This window comes from Bufo gargarizans, chromosome 4 (genome assembly GCF_014858855.1).
Source record: "Bufo gargarizans isolate SCDJY-AF-19 chromosome 4, ASM1485885v1, whole genome shotgun sequence".
Taxonomy (NCBI): domain Eukaryota; kingdom Metazoa; phylum Chordata; class Amphibia; order Anura; family Bufonidae; genus Bufo; species Bufo gargarizans.
The window spans coordinates 504899067-504917628 of record NC_058083.1 but is presented as its reverse complement, the minus strand read 5'-3'; the positions used below and the strand labels follow the sequence as shown (position 1 = coordinate 504917628).

The 18562-nt window shown below is 44.9% G+C and overlaps 1 protein-coding gene across 1 annotated transcript; it reads left to right on the top strand.

Annotated features, from left to right (window-relative positions):
- Positions 1–232: 232 nt before the first annotated feature.
- Positions 233–17640, top strand: NSL1 (NSL1 component of MIS12 kinetochore complex). The gene is made up of 7 exons (XM_044289966.1): positions 233–1109; positions 4232–4762; positions 11751–11826; positions 13064–13194; positions 13843–13897; positions 14553–14620; positions 16583–17640. Exons 1-7 carry the CDS (start codon positions 255–257, stop codon positions 16862–16864), a joined length of 1998 nt encoding a protein of 665 aa, XP_044145901.1. The 5' UTR covers positions 233–254; the 3' UTR covers positions 16865–17640.
- Positions 17641–18562: the final 922 nt, after the last annotated feature.

The window sequence follows — 18562 nt, the reverse complement described above, 5'->3', positions numbered from 1 at the left end:
ACGTAATTTTTCCCTACCATCACATTGCGCAGGCGCGTCTCGGCTCCCAGACGCATGCGCAGGTTCCCGGCGTGCTGCTAAGTTCAGCCTTAAGATTTTCACTAGAGTGTCCTTTTGGGCATGCGCAGATGGAGAAAAGTGAGACACGCCCCCCGACGTCATCGCTCATGCGACAGGAAGTCAGAGGGTAGGGAAATCTCACGAGGTAGGGCAGTGTAACGCGTCACCGGCGCCGGGCTTCCGGAATTTTGAAAATGGCGGCAAATGGTGACAGCCCGAAACGGAGAAGTTTACGGTTGCAGAGAGGGGGTGATAAAAATGTGACACCCGATTCCCGGAGCCTTCAGGAGTCTTCTAGCGGCCGCCGGACATCAGGCCCCAGGACTCGGCTGTCTGCTGGGAAACGGGATGAGGGGCGGTCTGGAGGGGGCAGTTCTGAGAAGAGACCCCAGGGGAGGTCCCAGAAAGCAGAGGAACCTGGTCGTAACAGCAGAGCTAGGGGTGCTACTGCAGCTGGTGAGGGGGTCACATCAGGAGGCACCCCCGCTGGGGAGCGGGCACCAGTACCCCTCGCTGGGGAGCGGGCACCAGTACCCCTCGCTGGGGAGCGGGCACCAGTACCCCTCGCTGGGGAGCGGGCACCAGTACCCCTCGCTGGGGAGCGGGCACCAGTACCCCTCGCTGGGGAGCGGGCACCAGTACCCCTCGCTGGGGAGCGGGCACCAGTACCCCATGCTGGGAAGCGGGCACCAGTGCTCTCTACTGAAGAGCCAGAACCACTACCCCCTGCTGAAAAACAGGCACCAGTACCTCCCACTCAGCAACAGGCACCAGTGCGCCCCGCTGACGACCAGGGACCAGTACCCCGAGCTGACGACCAGGGACCAGTACCTCCCACTCAGGAACAGACACCAGTGCGCCCCGCTGACGACCAGGAACCAGTACCTCCCACTGAGGACAGGACGCAGAGCACTCCGGCTCCTCCTGAGAAATCCCATATAATTAATGGGGAAACGATCGAGACAAGAAGAAGTCGAAACGCTGTCCAAGACAATGGAAGTCCAAGCCGCCTGGAGCCAAAGAAAGATGGAGGATCATCCCCCTTTATGGTGTGTAAACCTTACGGTCCAGCTGAGCCTTTTGGGCGACTTCCCTTTCTGTAATGTTACCAGAGCCGCGACCGTTCCCTCCTGGACTGATTTTATCTCTGTGCAGAGTTGTCAGAAACCCCGGACCCTTCACCTCTCCTGACATGTCTGATGTCGGTAGCATTGATTCTTATGGCTCTATGTTTTGCCAATCATCTGGTATTTTTACTAGAAGTTATGAATGAATCGCTTGCAGTAAAGGTACAGATGGGTGTTACCAGTAGGGGGTGTGTCCTTGCACAGTCTGACACCAGCAGCACTGACTGGACAGAGTCAGACACACCCGCTACTGGTAACACCCAGTGGTGCCCTCACTGCTGGCAATTTATTTGTAAAGTTCTAGCAGGAATAATACAGGAATGGTACATCACAGAGTCATAGGAATAAATGCTCCAGAATTATTACATGGGGATTGGAAGTAGTTACTAAAACTGACATGTCAGGAGAGGGGACGGGTCCTCTTTAATACAAGATGTCATGTGAAGGACACTGACGTGGGTCACCGCAGCTTTCTGGTATAGATCTTAAATTCAACATGAAATAAAAATTCTGGAACATCTTTTCACGTAAGGCTACTGTCACACTAGCGTTCTTACTGGATCCGGCAGGGTTCAGCAAAAACGCTTCTGTTCTGATAATACAACCATCTGCCTCCGTTATGAACGGATCTGGTTGTATTATCTTTAACATAGCCAAGACGGATCCGTTATGAACTCCATTGAAAGTCAATGGGGGAAGGATCCGTTTTCTATGTGCCAGGTTGTGGCAGAGAAAAGCGGATCCATCCCAGTTGACTTACATTGTGGGTCATGACGGATCAGTCTTGTTCCTATGACTGATCTCAATAGCAGAAAGGCTGCTTTCACCAATTGCACTAACTCTGTGTTAGGATTCCTGCACACAACCATATGCCCTACGAGACATACGATCCGTGAGTGGGCCATATGTCCCAGAGTGGCGTACATTGGGAGCACACAGCATCATAGATTACAATGATGCTGTGCACGTCGGGCCGCCCACGGTGCTATTGTCCTACATTTATAAGAGCAGGACGATAGTCCAGCGGGCGGCCCGATGCGCACAGTATCATAGTAACCTCTGATGCTGTGCCCACGATGTATGCTGCTCCGGGACACATGGCCTGCTCATGGACCGTATGTCTCGGAGGGCATACGGTTATGTGCATGAGCCCTTATGCTGTTCCTCTATTATTCCCTCTGGGGATAATTTGATAACTTTGTATTCCTGTTCCCCTTGTTGGTGGGGTAGTTTTTCTACCCCGACTGGTGGATGCTGTCAGACTGTATACTGACGCACTCCGTTCAGTAGGTAAATGGTGACATCCAGTCACTTCAGTTATACACTTCTAGGAGGAATAGCTGAGGCAGGATGCAGAGATCTACGGTGTATGTCGTTCCCTAATGCTGCTGTTACAGGTTTTAAAGCTGACCATGCATTATAGATCCCTTCTGACTGTCCCATACATATGGATCCTTGGCTTGTCTTCTTTATGAGAGGGGACAAAGCTGTTCCTGGACACCTCCATAAAATTAGGCTTGTTGAATAGGAGTGAAGGTGATAGGATCAATTAAAAGAACACTCTTGGCAAAACTGATGTATAGCCTGTTATATCAGTTTTAGCCGAATGCACACAGCCGTGTTTTCAGGAGCGCACAGCGTTTTTGGTTGCTATGACGCCGTGCGCTTCATGCCGCCAATGCACTACAGTAATACACTGGTATAGATCATACGAGTGTATCACCGTACAGCGGCAGCAGCAGGAAGCGCACGGCATCATAGAAACCAATGACTCCGTGCGCTCCTGCTCTCAGCAGGAATCCAGGCCATGTTACCACGGACCGCTCGGCATCATTGGTTGCTATGACGCCGTGCGCTTCCTGCTGCTGCCGCTGTACGGTGATACACTAGTATAGATCATACGAGTGTATTACTGTAGTGCAGCGGCGGCATGAAGCGCACAGCGTCATAGCAACCAATGACCGTGCGCTCCTGCTCTCAGCAGGCATCCAGGTCGTGTTATCACGGACCGCTCACGGCTGTGTGCATTTGGCTTTACAAGGAGTTTTCCTTCAACTGAAATCCTTCTTTGAAGGAGTCCTCTCGCTTCATGTAGAAAAAGTTTAAGGAGTTGGGCTCAGATTTGTATTGATGACTTATAATCAGGATAGGTCACCAACATCTGATCGGCGGGGGTCCGGCACCCTCACTGTTTAGCTATTTGAAGAGGAGGCGGCGGTCCATGCGAGCACCGCTTCCTGGTCTTTACACTACGCGTCGTCTCCTGTGGAGCAGCAGTGTAATTACAAGTACTCGCTCGATTCAAGTGAATGGAGTGTGTACTCATTATGACACTACACTGCCGAGACGAAGTGTGCAGTGTAATGAACAGGGAGCTGCACTGGCATGGAGCGCCACCTCCTTGTCAAACAGCTGATCCGTCGGGATGCCGGGTATTGGACCCTTGCAGATCAGATATTGATGACCTATCCTGAGGAAGGGTTATCAATATAAATCGCTGCAGAACCCCTTTAATACAATGTATTGTGATTGTCCATATTGCCTCCTTTGTTGGCTTGATTCATTTTTCCATCCCATTATACACTGCTTGTTTCCATGGTTACGACCACCCTGCAATCCAGCAGCGGTGGTCGTGCTTGCGCACTATAGGAAAAGCACCGGCCTCTCTGGTGGCCTGGAGTACGCATAGGCCGACACTTTTTCCTATAGTGTATAAGCACGGCTACCGCTGCTGGATTGCTGGGTAGTTGTAACCATGATAATGAGCAGTTATAGGGGAGAACTATTAGATCGGTGGGGGTCATACTGAGGTAAAAATAAAGCCCCATGCGTGCCCCATGTGTTATTGAAAAAAAGGTGCAAAAATTTACATAACCGAACAGAAAAAAAAGCGATGGCCAAAAAAAGACGTACTGAAACAAAAGAAAATGTGGCTGGTCAGGAAGGAGGGTAAGTGAGGGTATATACATATATAAACACATACTGTGATAAATATGAATTCTGATTTTGAAATGAAGAAATTCAGTATCTTGTTGGTATTACAGGTTAACCGAGGAAGAAATGATGCGAGAAGAGCGGCGTCTTCCCAGGTGAGCAGAGGAGCAGAGCAAGAAATCGTCAGAAAGATCAAAGATGTCACCCATGAAGGTAAAGCATCCTCCAGCACAAGAACGACGAAAGGTGGGGAGAAAGCAGGACCCTCTATAGGGACGACTGAGAGAACTGATGTGAAAGAGGCTGGCCCTTCAGGTGTCTACAAAGTGGGCAGCGGTGAGAACGCCGGACCCTCCAGACAAAGCGCCTCAGGGGACAGAGAGAACGCAAACAGTTCTGTGCAAAGTCCATCTAAACGTCCTGGACGTGGTACCAAGAGCCCTATAAAGAATGCAGATCAGGGAACGTCTGATACGGCTTCCAGCTCTGCTCCCCTGAGAGACAGCAAGGTGCAGTGTACCTCCAAGCCGCTGTTACAGGAGGTGCTGGGAATGTGCGCCGAATTCAGCAAACAAATTTTGGAAAGCCAGAATTACCTAAACGAGGAGCAGAGGCAGCTGGAGCACAGGAACTTCATCTGGGTAAGAAGAATACTTCAGACTGATCACTTCACTCTAAGAACTCCGGTACATCTGTAGGGTTTATAGTTTCCCACAGAATCACTGGCCCAACATTTGTGGTGTAAAGCTTGGTTCTTGGGGCTGTGACCTGTAACAGCATCAGCCTGTTGGTCGAGCATGCTCAGTTCCAACCTTTGTAGTTATAAGAGTTTGTAACTGGGAACTAATGTGAGAGGCCCAGCAATGAGGGAGCACAATATGACTTGCTCTTTAATAGTTGGTGGGGGGTGGGGGGGGGGATACAGAAGAAAAGCCTGGAACTGAGGTCAGCAATGCAGTAGGTCTGTAGTCTGCCCGCACATAGGCAGCTGCTACATACAAGCCCACACACTGTTCCAATGGGGAGCTTCTGCCTTCTTTCAAGCTTCACGTCTGAATGCTGGAATACCCCTTTAAAGTTCCCATACACCTTTTAGATAGATGTCACATTTGTATTCAGAAGTGAAAGTGGAATAACATGTCACACTCCTCTAGCAGTGACTAATTCCCATGGGTACAAAGGATTGGGTATCTTGGAAACGAATCCTCTCTTGTCAGGCAAGATTCGGCACACCCCACACACGTTGGATGATTTGTCGGTCCCACTGAAAGCAGCAGAGCAGATGCTCTGCATTAGTATGGTATTATAGCTGAGAAGACTCCCTTCAGCAGGGGAAGTAAGATAGGGTCATATTTTTGGCTGCCAGAGGGAAAGGAGACCAATTCTGTCCAGGAATACTGCAAACTAATTTAACCCCTTCCCAACCTCTGCTGTACTCGTATTTAAACATGGTGCTCGTTCAGAAGTTGGGCGAGTACCGTAGCCGCTGATTGCCTACTGTTTTGCACAACAGACACCCGAAAGCAACGTCTGTGATTGCTGTTAACGCCGGTCACGGACGTTTCGCTCCCCAGATGCTGTGGTCAGTTGCAACCCGACATCTGAGAGGTCTTTCTGTGGGAGCCTTGCTCCCTCTGAAGGATCAGAGACCTGCCACAGTGACGTGCCTGTGGGGAGAAAAAAGGTTTTTAAAAAAATATATATTAGTATAAAAACAAGCAAAACTATATAAATATGGCATTGCTGTAATTGTACTGACCCAGAGAATGAAGGCCACAGGTCAGTTTTACAGCATATTGAACACTGTAAAGACAGACCCATAAAACTATAGCGGAATTGCATTTTTTTTTCCAACTTTCCATTCTTCTGGAATTTTTTCCAGCTTCCCTCTACATTCTATCCAATATTAAATGGTGCCATTAGAAAGTACAACTTGTCCCGCAAGAAACAAGCCCTCATATGGCCATGTGAACGTAACAAGAAAAAGTTATAGCAGGGAGTAAAAAACAAAAATTCATAAACCTAAAATCATGAGGTTTTTGAAGGTGTTAAACAGTTTTTCCACATGAGAACAATTCATAGAAGAATGCAGCAGCTTCGCTCGACCGTTTCCTTATTTACAAAACACTTAAAAGGGGTTATCAAAGGAACTACTACTCACATGGTCAATCCACTGGTGCCCTGGGGGTCCTGTCTGTCTTTAAAGGGGTCCTCTCACTTCAGCAAATGACATTTATTATGTAGATTAACCCCTTAAGGACACATGACGTACCGGTACGGCATGTTTCCCGAGTCCTTAAGGACACATGACGTACCGGTACGTCATGGCTTTAAATAGCGATGCCGGCGCCGCGGGGGTTAATCGGAACGGGATGCCGGCTGAAATCATTCAGCCGGCATCCTGTAACAATGCAGGGGGGGGTCATTTGACCCCCCCGCATCGACGATCGCAGAAAACCGCAGGTCAATTCAGACCTGCGGTTTGCTGCGCTTTTTGCAGTTTCTGATCCCCGCGGTCCCTGACCGCGGGGATCAGAAACTTTAGAGTGCCTAAAATCAATATAGTACACCCCCCCCTGCACCCCTGCATGATTTGATGGCGGCGGGTGGTGCAGGGGGGGTGTCGCAGGCGGTGGGGGCGTTGCGGGAGGCGGGCGGTGCGGCAGGCGGGATCGCGATCCCCCGCCCGCCTCCTATTGCGTAATCGTTGGTGTACAGTGGGTATACCAGGGTGCCAGCACATTGCTGGCACCCTGGTATAAACGGCTGACATCGTTGATGCGATGTCAGCCGTTTAACCCTTTCCATACAGCGGTCCGTACGGACCGCTGTATGGAAAAGGTTAACAGTAAGAGGGAGCTCCCTCCCTCTCCGATCGGGGGGCTGCTGTGCCTTTGCAGCCCCCCGATGGAGAGGGAGAGAGCCCCCAGAGAGCCCCCCGAAGCCCCGTCCTCACCCTTCCCCGTCTGCGAAGTTCTGACCATAACTGAGCAGACGGGGAAGGTTCCCATGGCAACAGGACGCCTGCTCAGGCGTCCTGCTGTCCATGGTGCTGAACAGATCTGTGCTGAAAGCATAGATCTGTTCAGTGTAAGTAAAATACAGTACAGAAACCTATAGGGTTCTGTACTGTATTTTACAGACATCAGACCCACTGGATCTTCAAGAACCAAGTGGGTCTGGGTCAAAAAATAAAAAGAATAAGTGAAAAAAGTTAAGATAAAAAAAAAAAACATTTATCACTGAATAAAAATTAAAAAAATAAAATAAACTACACATATTAGGTATCGCCGCGTCCGTAACGACCTGATCTATAAAACGGCCATGTTACTTTCCCCGCACAGTGAACGCCATAAAAATAAAAAAATAAAAACTATGAGAAAATTGAAATTTTGCCCACCTTACTTCCCAAAAAAGGTAATAAAAGTGATCAAAAAAGTCGCATGTACGCCAAAATAGTACCAATCAAACCGTCATCTCATCCCGCAAAAAATGAGACCCTACTCAAGATAATCGCCCAAAAACTGAAAAAACTATGGCTCTTAGACTATGGAAACACTAAAACATCATTTTTTTTGTTTCAAAAATAAAATCATTGTGTAAAACCTACATAAATAAAAATAAAGTATACATATTAGGTATTGCCGCGTCCGTATCGACCGGCTCTATATAAATATCACATGACCTAACCCCTCAGGTGACCACCGTAAAAAAAAAAAAAAAAACGGTGTAAAAAAAGCTATTTTTTGCCATCTTACGTCACAAAAAGTGTAATAGCAAGCGATCAAAAAGTCATATGCACCCCAAAATAGTGCCAATCAAACTGTCATCTCATCCCGCAAAAAATTAGACCCTACTCAAGATAATCGCCCAAAAACTGAAAAAACTATGGCTCTCAGACTATGGAGACACTAAACAATTTTTTGGTTTTAAAAATGAAGTTATTGTATAAAACTTACATAAATAAAAAAAAATTGTATACATATTAGGTATCGCTGCGTCCGTGACAACCTGCTCTATAAAATTACCACATGATCTAACCTGTCAGATGAATGTTGTAAATAACAAAAAAAAAAACGTGCCAAAAAAGCTATTTCTTGTTACCTTGCCGCACAAAAAGTGTAATATAGAGCAACCAAAAATCATATCTACCCTGAACTAGTACCAACAATACTGCCACCCTATTCCGTACTTTCTAAAATGGGGTCACTTTTTTGGAGTTTCTACTCTAGGGGTGCATCAGGGGGGCTTCAAATGGGACATGGTGTCAAAAAACCAGTCCAGCAAAATCTGCCTTCCAAAAACCGTATGGCATTCCTTTCCTTCTGCGCCCTGCCGTGTGCCCGTACAGTGGTTTACGACCACATATGGGGTGTTTCTGTAAACTACAGAATCAGGGCCATAAATAATGAGTTTTGTTTGGCTGTTAACCCTTGCTTTGTAACTGGAAAAAAAATATTAAAATGGAAAATCTGCCAAAAAAGTGAAATTTTGAAATTGTATCTCTATTTTCCATTAAATCTTGTGCAACACCTAAAGGGTTAACAAAGTTTGTAAAATCAGTTTTGAATACCTTGAGGGGTGTAGTTTCTTAGATGGGGTCACTTTTATGGAGTTTCTACTCTAGGGGTGCATCAGGGGGGCTTCAAATGGGACATGGTGTCAAAAAAACTGTCCAGCAAAATCTGGCTTCCAAAAACCATACGGCGCACCTTTCACTCTACGCCCCGCTGTGTGGCCGTACAGTAGTTTACGGCCACATATGGGGTGTTTCTGTAAACGGCAGAGTCAGGGCAATAAAGATACAGTCTTGTTTGGCTGTTAACCCTTGCTTTGTTAGTGGAAAAAATGGGTTAAAATGGAAAATTAGGCAAAAAAATGAAATTCTCAAATTTCATCCCCATTTGCCAATAACTCTTGTGCAACACCTAAAGGGTTAACGAAGTTTGTAAAATCAGTTTTGAATACCTTGAGGGGTGTAGTTTCTTAGATGGGGTCACTTTTATGGAGTTTCTACTCTAGGGGTGCATCAGGGGGCTTCAAATGGGACATGGTGTCAAAAAAACTGTCCAGCAAAATCTGGCTTCCAAAAACCATACGGCGCACCTTTCACTCTACGCCCCGCTGTGTGGCCGTACAGTAGTTTACGGCCACATATTGGGTGTTTCTGTAAATGGCAGAGTCAGGGCAATAAAGATACAGTCTTGTTTGGCTGTTAACCCTTGCTTTGTTAGTGGAAAAAATGGGTTAAAATGGAAAATTAGGCAAAAAAATGAAATTCTCAAATTTCATCCCCATTTGCCAATAACTCTTGTGCAACACCTAAAGGGTTAACGAAGTTTGTAAAATCAGTTTTGAATACCTTGAGGGGTGTAGTTTCTTAGATGGGGTCACTTTTATGGAGTTTCTACTCTAGGGGTGCATCAGGGGGCTTCAAATGGGACATGGTGTCAAAAAAACTGTCCAGCAAAATCTGGCTTCCAAAAACCATACGGCGCACCTTTCACTCTACGCCCCGCTGTGTGGCCGTACAGTAGTTTACGGCCACATATGGGGTGTTTCTGTAAACGGCAGAGTCAGGGCAATAAAGATACAGTCTTGTTTGGCTGTTAACCCTTGCTTTGTTAGTGGAAAAAATGGGTTAAAATGGAAAATTAGGCAAAAAAATGAAATTCTCAAATTTCATCCCCATTTGCCAATAACTCTTGTGCAACACCTAAAGGGTTAACGGAGTTTGTAAAATCAGTTTTGAATACCTTGAGGGGTGTAGTTTATAGAATGGGGTCATTTTTGGGCGGTTTCTATTATGTAAGCCTCGCAAAGTGACTTCAGAGCTGTAGTGGTCCCTAAAAATTGGGTTTTTGTAAATTTCTGAAAAATTTCAAGATTTGCTTCTAAACTTCTAAGCCTTGTAACATCCCCAAAAAATAAAATATCATTCCCAAAATAATTCAAACATGAAGTAGACATATGGGGAATGTTAAGTCATCACAATTTTTGGGGGTATTACTATGTATTACAGAAGTAGAGAAACTGAAACTTTGAAATTTGCAAATTTTTCCAAATTTTTGGTAAATTAGGTATTTTATTATGCAAAAAAATTAATTTTTTTGACTTTATTTTACCAGTGTCATGAAGTACAATATGTGACGAAAAAACAATCTCAGAATGGCCTAGATAAGTAAAAGCGTTTTAAAGTTATCAGCACTTAAAGTGACACTGGTCAGATTTGCAAAAAATGGCCTGGTCCTTAAGGTGAAAATGAGCCTGGTCCTTAAGGGGTTAAGTGAATACAAGGCAGTTACTAATGTATTGTGATTGTCCATATCGCCTCCTTTGCTGGCTGGATTAATTTTTCCATCACATTATACACTGCTTGTTTCCATGGTTGCAACCACCCTGCAATCCAGCAGCTGTGTCCGTGCTTGCACCCTATAGGATGGAATCTTCTGCAAAACTGCATCAAATTCACACCAAAAACACGTGGAATTTCTGCAAGTCTACTGGCACTCGTATGCATGTAGCCTGTCTGCAGTGTCAACCTTGTGCATGAGACCACTACAGCCTATCACAATCCTCATTGGTCACGTGCAGAAGTTTGGAACGTCATCACACAATTAAAGGGAATGTGCCATCAAAAAATGACCTATTGTTTAAATCATGATTTTATAGTCAGAACATTTTTAACAAATTTTTGATGATGCTATTTTTAATTTTCCATGTCAATGTCTATATATCCATATATCCTGCAGTTTTCCTACTGGCCCCTAAGCCTAATAGTAGATCTATATTTTTTGCCCTATAAGACGTGTGTCGTCCCCCCTCCAAAGTGGTGGTGGTAGTAGTGGGGGTTAATTCACATAGGGGCTATGATCTGAGGTCTAATTGGGGGTTATTCACATTTGGGGTCTAATTAACATTGGGGGTCTGAGCTGAGGTCTAAGGAAAAATAATTTTTTACTTATTTTCCTCCTCTAAAGCCTAGGTGCATCTTATAGGGTGAAAATTACGGTATATATTTTTCTAATCCTGCCTGTAATGATACAACCTCTGTGCATAGATAAGACAGGATCCACCATTCACAACATGTGGTTGTCAGAGCTTCTCTATTCTTTCCTTGTACAATGAGCTCTGCACAGAGCATGCCTAGAAGACACTCCCATAGAAGTCAATAGGGGCCCCTCCTGACCATTGTGTCTATGGCCCATGGGGCTGCCGTAAAGCAATTTTTTTTTTTTTAAAGCTTTATAAATGCTGTTAAGAGCTAAGGCACGATAGTCCCATAATCATGTTCAGAACCTAGAATAAAAAAAAAAAAATCTATAATCCAGAAAATTAAATCAGATTTAAAAAAGGAGATGTGTTACTATCTGGTTTTAACTGACAAATAACATTTTTGGTGACACATTTCCTTTAATAAAGACTGACTGGACCATGAGCAGCAGCGCTGGATGGCTGAGGGCTTGGACCAGGTGAGGAACAGCCGTTTTGCTTTGCAGGCAATTTTTTATATTGGTTAGATTCTCACCTATCAGACATCCATTTTTTTTATTGTATATTTCTTAATATTCCATGTTTGTTTGTTTGTTTTGCTTGAAGAAAAAATGATTAAAATGTGTTTAATTTTAGAACTTTGAAACGGCTTTTCAGGATAACGTCAGCATTAATGGGCAGCCATGGCGCGAAGCTCCGGACACAGTATCTGGTAAGGGAGATATAGAGCCTGCAATTAACTGCAGTGCGTCTAAGGCTCTGTTCACATCTGTGTTAGTAGCGCAGTTGCAGCTTCCATATTTGATAGGAAAAATAGTGCAGTTTTTCCTGTGAAAACAAGCAACACACCAGAACCCGATAGATGACATTATCACACGTCAGTGGTGAATACCATGATCTTCTGTTCAGAACAGGAGTGACGGCGCGAGTGTGAACTGAGACATGTACTAGACAGCATTTAATTTTAACGGGGTGTTCCCATCTAGGACACTGAAGGTATATTGGTAGGATATGTCACCAGGCTCAGGTCCTGCTCCTGTGTCAGGAAGCAGCTGTGCATGCGCGGCCGCCCTCACTTGGCTATTTCCAGCAGTCCCATAGTGGTGAATGGAGAGGCGGATGTGCATTGCTGTCTCCATTCACCATTATCGGATGTCTGAGTGGTCGCTCGGTTATTTTCAGGAGTCCCATAGCAGTTAATGCAGAGCAAGCTGTGTTTATGGTGCGCTCTCCTTTTCTGGATCTAGTAGCGGGTCAGAGATGGGGCCTCTGACATTGATGGCATATTATAGCAATATGCCAACAGTGTCTGAGATGGGAATACCACTTTAATTGATATTCCTCAAAAAAATTGCAATAACTAAGGACCCTCTCATGTCAGTGTTAGGCTACTTTCACACTAGCGTTAATATGTTCCGGTATTGAGATCCGTCATAGGGTCTCAGTACCGGGGAAAAAACGCTTCTGTTTTGTCCCCATTCATTGTTAATAGGTACAGAACTGAACAGAACGAAATGCTCCAAAATGCATTCTGTTCCTTTCTCATACCAGAGAGCAAACCGCAGCATGCTGCAGTTTGCTTTCCGTCCTGGGATGCGCAGCAAGACGGATCCGTTCTGACACACAATGCAAGTCAATGGGGACGGATCAGTTTTCTCTGACAGAATCTGACACAATAGAAAACGGATCTGTCCCCCATTGATGTTCATGACGGATCTTGTCATTGCTATGTTAAAGATAATACAACCGGATCCGTTCATAATGGATGCAGACGGTTGTATTATCAGTAACTGAAGCGTTTTTGCTGAACCCTGCCCGATCCAGTGTGAAAGTAGCCTTACAGAAGTAGTACAGAGAAATCTGCAATCATGTCATGTGTTCTTTCTGCTGAACTGTTTCTTGGATACGTGCAGTAAAACATAATGTGTCATGCATTCCTTTTCCTATAGAACCGGATATTAAAATTCTTGAAGACCAATTGGACGACGCCATCGTAGAGACTGCAATAAAAAGAAAACGACACCCAAGAAAAATCCTGGGTCACTTTGTAAAAATTCTGAAAGTTGAGCGTGAAATAGTGGTATGTGGGCAAATATATATTTATTGTTAGGACAACCCTTGTCCCATGGAGTCTTCTCCCAACAATGAACTGACATAGCACCCGGGTGATCAGAGGTTAATACGGCAGCAAACTTACTATTTGTAGGAAATTATATGGCACCCAGTGAAGTCAATGGACATCTGTATCATACATGAATGTGTGGTTGTGGGATGATAGAAGAAGGGTCCTGAGCTGAGGGACTACCTGTTACTTCCATATGCCTTAACCCCTTAGTGACCACACACATTTTTTAGAAATCTCATTCCAAGAGCTATAACTTTTTTTTTTTTTTTTTTCATCAATGTACGTGTAGGAGATCTTATTTTTTGCAGGACAAGTTATAGTTTTTACTGCACCATTTTGGGTACATGTAATGATTGATTAAAGCCAGCTGATTAGCTTAAACCCCCTTTAGCTTAAACCCCCTTTGTTTATGTCAGTAAAAGGTGTATTGGTGATCACTAAGGGGTTAATAAGGGGTATGGACAGGTACAGCGTCTTTACATCTTCTGTATCTCTGATATAATTCATTTCTTTCATTCCTGGACTAAAACATTTGAGATTGGATTACTGTGATAATTATTTGGACGTACTTATAAATCTTCACGAATTCCTTTTGCTTTACAGAATCACTACAAACCAGTTGTGGAGCCCAAACAGCTGAAGCTTGATTCAACTTCTGGTGAGTGTATGAGCCTTTACTTAAGACCACTATACACCTTTTTATGGTGGTTATTAAGGGCCTTCATTCCACAGTGCTGTGTTTTCATGGTGCTGTAATGTAGAAAAAGCCCTGCACAGGTGTCCCATGCTGCCCTAAAGCAGGTGCTTGGCTGTCTTATAAGTCTACAATAACACGGCACAGTTGCAACGCAGTTGAGTGCTGTGTGGCCATATAGTTTGCAACAGGTCCTAATTAAACTAATGAGGACCACACTGTTTAGACAGTCTGTATTGTTAATGACTGCACAGTGTTGCAGGTACTTCGTGGCCATTATTAATGCAGACCGACTAAACAGTGTGGTCCTCATTAATTTAATTAGGGCCCTATGTGGCCGCATCACAACCCGTGGTTGTACCCTAAGATGACGTTTACATTCCCAGTGAACAACTGGTGTAAATCCTAATAAATTGGCCAGGACTGATGTCCCTGCCTCCACCAAGCCCCTGCTGCTACCCAGTGGCCAAGGTAACATGGAAACATAGCATGTGCCTAACTTTATGCTCAGTGGTGGTCAATCGGGACTTGCTAATCGGGACTAGGGGATTATATTAAATGAAGGGCTTCCCCCCCCATCCAATGTGTGTAGTAAAACCTATCCAATGTATATTCTTAGAATCTCGCATGACGGAACAAACTGCTACCACGGCCTCCATCTCCCAGCAGATTAAAGAAACCATGAAGGTAAGAAAGCTGAGACTGAAGAAGAACCCCATCAAGATATCAGTTTAAAGGGTTGTCTAGGGTTTGAAGTACATGGCTGTTTTATTCCTAAAACACTGCCACAGCTGTCCGCAGGTTGTGTGTTGTATTGCAGCTCAGCTCCACAGATGTGGCACTGGTGCTGGAAATTATTGCTGTCATTAAATAGGGACCTTCATCATTTACCACCCTGGTACTGTGATGGGCATAAAGGCACACAGCTCGTTACAGTGCAGTTATCAGAGCTATGTGTGTCCATCACATGACCAGGGCAGAGATTTATCCCTTGGAAGTAATTGTGGAAGGTTTCTATTGAATGATCGCAAGCAGAGATCTTATCAAGGAATTGATAAAGTATATGGGAAAATTCCTGAAACCGGAAGACCTCTTGAGCAATTTCAGTCTGAGCGATTCCCTCATTTAGTATAATTATATAGACATAGGGTTATGACACATTATTTCTGTGTAGTGCATGGCATGTTTAACACTAATGTACATGTCAACTGAAAGGTTTATTCAAGTGTCATATCCTTCAGTGTACATTCTAGTCCACTAGTCTGTCCTATATTTTTGCTGGTGGATCATATTCTAAATACTTCCTTGTCTGTGGTACTTTCACACTAGCATTTTTCTTTTCCGGCATAGAGTTCCGTCCTAGGGGCTCAATACTGGAAAATAACTGATCAGTTTTACCCCCATGCATTCTGAATGGAGAGTAATCTGTTCAGGATGTCTTCAGTTCAGTCACTGAACAGCGTTTTGGACGGAGGAAATACTGCAGTATGCTGCAGTATTCTCTCCCTCCAACATTACGGATCAGTTGCCGGATCCGGCATTAATTTACATTGAAATGTATTAGTGCCAGATCCAGCAATAAAAATACTGCAATGCCGGATCCGTCCTTCCGGTCTGCGCATGTGAAAAAAAAAAATTGAAACGGATCAGTTTGTCCGTATGACAAACGGAGAGACGGATCTGTTCTTGCAATGCATTTGTGAGACTGAAACGCATCCGGATCAGTCTACAAATGCTGTCCGTTTGCATGCAGATTGCCGGATCCGGCAGGCAGTTCTGGCGACGGAACTGCTTGCCGGATCACTCTGCCGCAAGTGTGAAAGTAGCCTAAGCCATGTGCAACTTGGGTTTATGCTGAAATTCTGGAATTTCCTGTAAAATCCCATGGGGTTTTCAAAGAATCAACTGTAATATTCCAGCCACCAGGTGGTGCTCTGCTTTATACGGGTTTTCCAGGCTCCTGACATTGACCTATCCTCGGGATACGTCATTAATATCTGGATCTGTGAGGGTCCAAAACGCTGCACCTCCACAGAGCAATTGTTCCCTGCAACCTCCGGTGGTGAAACTAGAACTTTGACTGTAGAAGGAAGCAGACGGCTCAGTTCAAAGTGTGGTGTGCATGCCCAGTTACTGCAGCTCCGCTCCCATTGAAGAGAAGTTTTTTTTTGTCCATGATTACAGATCCCTCATGCACATTATAGTCTTTGGGTCGGTGAAAACTTTGGACTCCATTCATGATTGCTCAATGGTAGGAGATGCTCTGGAAATGTAATTTGCATTGTCTGTGAAATATGGATTCTTCACTGACCATCTTGTCATGGATGTCGTCACAGATATGTGAATGAGGCCTAATCCTGTAGATGGCATGAACAGGCTGTCTAGACCTGCACCACATTTACCAGCGGGGGATAAATTTGGTGCATGGATAGACACTTTAGTCTAACTTTATTGTGGTGCAGTTTTGGTGAAAGCTGTCGCACCTTAGGCAGTGATGCTGCTTTTCAGTTATGTCGTGCACCCTTGGTTAGCTGGGCGCAGTTGATTTTTATAAAAGTAGGTGTCATTTTGCACCAAATTTTTACATTGTTTCTGACCATGTATCGGTGCACTCGCATAAGTAAACGTGAGCCTTTGTTTGTTTCCTAGGCGCTTCCGGCTCAGTTGGAAAAAGCCGAAGGATTTTCCCAAGTTCTCAGCCTCCAGCCTGTGTTGCAGTTATCTCGTATAAGACAAGATATCTTTTCCAGTAAAGTAGTATTACAGGACATGGCAAAGACTGTACCAAAAGAGTTAGAAACCACCCCACGTGAGAACGAACCTACAGCAAAGATGGCACCAGCGCTGAACATGAGAAGACGGCCGAGTCCTTCAGTACAAAAGAGTTTGTACCCCCTGAGGTCAAAGAGGAAGATAAGTCTTGAAGGATGAGAAGAATTTGTGTTCTGTCATTTTTTTTTTAAGCCCGCAGGGAAATACATTGCTGACACTAATATATGAAATGTAAATTATTAAAGGGGTTGTCAGAGTTAACTGAAAACATGGGCAGCAGCTGTATACGTGATAAAATGGAAAAAGAAGCCATACTTGCCACTTCTCTCCCAATTCCAGTGTCTCGCTGCAGTCCTCCCCGCCGGTGTTTCTTTTAGAGGCTGTAGAGGTGACCTATGCACACCTGTCACTGCTGCATCCTATTGCTGTCTTCATGTTCCAGATGCTGCCAAGGCAAGTGATTGGCAGTACGGTGACCTGTGCGTACAGAATGTCACCACTACAGCCAAGAAGATAACGTCAGCCCTGCGTGATGGGAGCTCTTCGCTGGAAGCGGCAGCTGAGATAAGGAGGGAGGATTTCTTTATTTTATCACATTTAAAGCTGCTGCCTGAGTTCTTATTGAATTGTGTGGTTACAGCATGCCCCAGCTTCACATTCTTGGAACACATTATACATTCTTCCTGCTCTGCATTTAGATGAATTCAGGGATTGGCTGTTTGGTTTCTCCCCCCAAAAAATATAAAACCTGAGAGACAGTCCAGTCCTGTACATTGCACATCCATTCTGTATAACTTATAGAAACTTGTAAACTGCTCCATTATTAATGTATAGCTCTCGCTGTAAATTTGTAAATACGCATTTTTGTTTTAATCAACTTTTTTTGTAATATTGCAATTTTTCTTATCTGTCCTTGTGCATTAAAGTTAGGACTGAAATTTGTTGCAATTTTAAGCTTTTCTCTCTCTCTCTCTTCTGTGTCTTAATGGGTTTTCATCACTTAGATCTCTGCAGACTAGTGGTACTAAATTCCAGTGACCTTGTCTGGCACAAACACAGAGAAGCCAGGCACCGAAAACCAAGTTTCGCTGTGCAAGGAACTCTGGAGGAGACAGTGTACTCCTGTGCAAGAGATGAAGATGGCATCAGGGGCGTAGCTAAAGGCTTGTGGGCCCTGGTGCAAGAGTTCAGCTTGGATGCATGTCAAACTCCCCCATCTCAGACCAGATCCATAAGACCTCCAGACCCCCCCATATCAGACCTTGGACCAGACCGTGATTAGACTGCCCTAACCACCCAAATCAGACTTTAAAATAAATTACCTTGCCTCTCCTGCTCCACCACTCTCTAAGTCCGGCTGTCTTCTCGGCTCTCTTGCTGTTCTCGGGTCACAGTGCGCTCGGTACGTCCTGATGCTGTAGGCAGCCAGGACACAGCAGCATGGGCCTGAGAAGAGTGAGCAGAAGTAGGGGTAAGTACAGCGCTTCACTCCCCTGCCTCCTGCAGACTAGTGAGCTCTTCCGTTATGGAAGCGCTCACTAGCATTCTCTTTATAAGATGCACTGCATCTAACAAAGGGAAAAATACAGCACCACTGGCCCACCCTGTGGGCTCCCCCCGGCTTAGGGGCCCAGTCGCAACTGCGACCTCTATAGCTTCGCTAGTGGATGGTGTGCCACAAGTATTAAATGGGAGGCAGGAAAAGAGTGCAGAGAGCATGCCCTGGAGTTCAAAGGAAGCAGCCCCCATGACTTCAGAGAGTGTATTTACCTACTGCAAAATCGTTGGATAAAGTACATTTTCACATCAAACAAAATGAGCAGCATAAGGGCACCATCAGAAACAGCATGAGAGAAG

What these genes read in the sequence shown, in the direction of transcription:
- NSL1 (XM_044289966.1), top strand. Translation starts at nt 255, where the DNA reads ATGGCGGCAAATGGTGACAGCCCGAAACGGAGAAGTTTACGGTTGCAG. An exon ending in AGCACAGGAACTTCATCTGG is followed by an intron (nt 4,763 to 11,750) that starts GTAAGAAGAATA and finishes GTTTAATTTTAG; the next exon opens with AACTTTGAAACGGCTTTTCA. An exon ending in GAAGCTTGATTCAACTTCTG is followed by an intron (nt 13,898 to 14,552) that starts GTGAGTGTATGA and finishes GTATATTCTTAG; the next exon opens with AATCTCGCATGACGGAACAA.